Genomic DNA, 3,599 nt, shown 5'->3' with positions numbered 1-3,599 from the left:
TCTTTCTCCTTACTGACTGCTCTATTTATAGATTCTGCTTTGAAGGCAGTCATTTTTAACCATGGTTTATGAATAAAGTACAGCTACTGTGCCTCTTCTGATTAGTCAGAACTTCCCAATGTTTCAAAATATGTTTCAACTTGATTCAATAGCTATTGCACAGTCAAACATATTGTAGCCCTAGGCAATCAGAAACATGCCTTGAAAAAGTCTCTCAAGTGAAGTTTTTTTTTTTTCCGAGAGAACAAAGGCACAGAAAGACAGATATACGTTTTTTTTTTAGGGGGGGGAAGAAATATGGGGAAAAGTGAAAATTTGACAAACTTTTGGCTCACAAAAATATGAAAGGTTTAGGGGCAGAAAAATAGAAGGCAGATCTTCAGTATTTTCTTACATTGATAATAAGTCCAAAAAAGTCTCAGGACAGAAATGATGTTTTCTTGTAGAGAAAATGAGATGTTCTTACATAGTTGAGGCTTAGAACTGCTCTCTCATAGAAGAGACCAACTAAGAAACTAGTGTTGATCTTTTGCAAGATTCTTTTGAGAGAAACATTGAAAAATGTTTTTGTCCCTTCATCAGTGCATTGTTGTGTGAACTGCCTAGAGGCTCTTTTTTATTATTATACCAAGGCCAAGGGCGATCATGGTAAATGATTGTAGTTCAGTTTGGGAAACCAAAAGAGTTTTAGTAGGCTTTTCATTGAAAGTCTTCTAGACTAACATTGAGAGGCATCAATTTTGGGGACCACTATTTGAACATAAAGACGGAAAGTAGAATTAGGAAGGCCTTCTCAGATTTATTAAAAACATAGACATGATTGATTCAAGTCAACTATCTAAAGCTGATAATGAGGGCATTTCTGAACAAAGTCTCTATGTGCATTATCGGCAAGCTTCTCCCAAGTAGCTGCCTGACCATAAGCATATACTTGATGTCCATGAAGTCCCTCATCATCCAGTCTGGTAAGCTGTGCCCTAGACTTCCACTCCTCAGCCTTATTCTTATGGGATCTGACAGTGCATGCCATCTCGAAAGGCACCCACAAGAGCTCCTCTTCCCATCTGCATTTTCGTTCATAGGCTCTAAGCCACATAGACTTTTTGACTTCACTTTGGTTAGTAAAGATCCAAAACTTTATAAAATACTCCACTTACTTGATTGAACAAAACTAGCTCTTTCCTCTATCCCACCAGAAAAACTCCAGATCCAAGAACCATGTTCATTTCTTAGCCCTGAAGTAGATGGTTCCATCAATACGGGGTTGGCCTTCAGGTCTTGACTTGTCAGTTCAGGATATAAATCCATTCTTGCACTATGGGCCTTTGTATCTTCTTCATCCTCTTTGTCATATAGGTTGAATAAAGATTGTCTAGCTCCAGTGTAGAACCGAACATGTCTCATAAGCGCTTCACTTGCCACTTGAACATCTTTTTGAGATCTCAGCCTAGTTCTGTAGGATGATGGATTTTTGACCCTTCCTTGATAGAGATAGGTTCTTGCCACTATTCCCTCTCTAATAGCTGTGATGCAGTCATTCATCTCGGCTACTCTGAGCTTGATTTCCTTTTGAACCAAATCTACCCGTTGGATTTTCTTCATGTACGGAAAACCTAAGGTAGAGGGCATAGCAGCAGGCTGTTTCTCTGGATTCCATGGCTCTTCTGAGATTGTTGTGAGGTTGCTGTGGTTTGGGATTTCCTGTTGTCCTAAAAGCTCATCCTGTGCTATTTCTTCCTCATCATCATCCCAAGCTTCTCCAAGACTTGACACCCCTGGTAGGCTTTCAAGAATTTGATACCCTTCCAGGTTGTAACGAGAAAAGCCTTTGAGATTGAAGTCTTTAAGATCTGATTGAAGTCTTTGTCTTTTCTGAGCGAGATTAAGCTTTGCCTTGTCAGAAGGATTGGGACCAAGTTTCCTAGCACAATGAGCCACTTCTAGTCTGCAAAGGAACTTTTATTAGAGGTTCAGAAAAACAGAAATATAGTAGTTTGTTTTCCAAGAGAGCTTCTTATGTTCAAAGAGACTTATGAAGAAATGGTTGTTTATAATAGCCTTAGGCTAGTTCAAGCAACCACCTTTGAATACCAACCAAAAGATGTTGATAAACTTACCTTCTATGTTCAATGAGTATTCCTTCTGAAAGCCATGAGGCATCAGGGGAGGAAACAGCTTGAACATCACCCCTTGCTGAGGCCTTCCCTTCAGCTAGAATCATGTGGTGAGCAGTCTCCTTCAGAGTTGGAACTAAATAAAAATCAGACTTTTGAATTAGATTAGAAGTCTAGTGACTCACGAAGTGCTTCCTCAGCATTAAAGATATCCATGCTTTCAGAGCTCTCATTTAATTCCCTCTGTCTATGAGCTTCTTCAGCCTCTTTCTGCCAGTCCTTCCTTTCAGCTTCTGTAGCTCCTTTGTTGAACCTTTCAAAGGCCTCATTTGCTGCCTTGGACTCTATGATAGCCCTTTTCCATTTCCCAATAAGGGTGTCAGCTACAAAGGATTTTCATCATCAGTTTATATAAAACTTTAAGGATGTTGAAACTTACGCATTTTGAGTAACTTCTTCCAGTTCCAATCTGTCATGTTATCATCTAGAACCTCATGTCGATGGGAGTCTGTCATTCCTCTTGTGCTATCCTTAATAGCATTGACAGCATCTGGCCATAAGGTTTCCATGGTTTCACCATCTTGAGCACCAGCATGTTTGACAAAGTTGAGAGAAAACCTGGAGAAGCACTTGTTTATATGCCCATGTACATGGAACTGTCCAATAGACCACAGAAACCTTGCAGTTTCAGGGAGGTATATTTCGGAGTACTGATTGAACCTTTTGCGCATATTGATGTGATATTGACAGACAATGTCATAGATGAGAATGAAGAGAGCAACTCCAGGGAAGGCCTGAAAAGCCCAAAATAGACAGTAGTCCATGTTCCTTTGGCTTCAATACAGTATATTAACGGCACAGTTCAAAAAGAGCAAAATATAAACCCACGCTTCTCCTAATTGAAGATCCACACATGTGTGAGGGAGAAATATGCCATGTCTTGAACATGCAGCAGCACCTATGCCTGTAACATCCAGATGGCTCTTAGATTTTGAACCATGATTGTTTTGAGCAGCCTTATGGTCGTTGCATGTAACCTTGATAGTCTGTTTGAATATAATCTTTAGAAGCTTACAAAACAAACCTCAAGCCTAGACCAACCTCTATAGTATTTTTGGAAGCATCAACCAGATGTTTCTTGTAAGGTTGATCAGCAACTGTAATAAGATGACCCTCTGCCAAAGGCACATTATTCCCAGAGTCTTTCATTCTAGTGTGCTGGGCTGAAAAAGAGGCATCTGTAACAATTCCTATAGGGAAGTTTTTCCTTTATGAAGTCAGTTCAAAGCTTTGGTCAGAAAGAGAGCCCCAGCTACCTTTGGCTCTCAGAAGTCCATTTCTCTGGAGTATTAACTCCAATGAATGGACATGTTGGGCATCTTAAAGCTAAAGACCCTGGCTGGATGGGTCCGTCTTGATAGGCCACCCCTCCATACATTCTCCACTTGAGCACTCTATACTGTCTTGTAACTCTCAAAAAGGACT

General features: G+C 40.1%; 1 protein-coding gene across 1 annotated transcript; it reads right to left on the bottom strand.

The window, feature by feature from the left end:
* Positions 1–838: 838 nt before the first annotated feature.
* On the bottom strand, positions 839–3,588 carry BXZ73DRAFT_54698 (uncharacterized protein; the record flags this gene model as incomplete). The annotated part of the gene is made up of 8 exons (XM_048021216.1): positions 839–1,107; positions 1,158–1,921; positions 2,118–2,250; positions 2,300–2,497; positions 2,554–2,948; positions 3,003–3,151; positions 3,216–3,381; positions 3,431–3,588. Coding segments are annotated over 8 exons (2,232 nt in total), but the record flags the coding sequence as incomplete, so codon positions are not given.
* Positions 3,589–3,599: the final 11 nt, after the last annotated feature.

The sequence above is a fragment of the Epithele typhae genome (assembly GCF_022376455.1).
Source record: "Epithele typhae strain CBS 203.58 chromosome Unknown BXZ73scaffold_83, whole genome shotgun sequence".
Classification (NCBI taxonomy): domain Eukaryota; kingdom Fungi; phylum Basidiomycota; class Agaricomycetes; order Polyporales; family Epitheliaceae; genus Epithele; species Epithele typhae.
The sequence above is the reverse complement of the archived record's forward strand: the minus strand, read 5'-3'. Positions and strand labels throughout refer to the sequence as shown.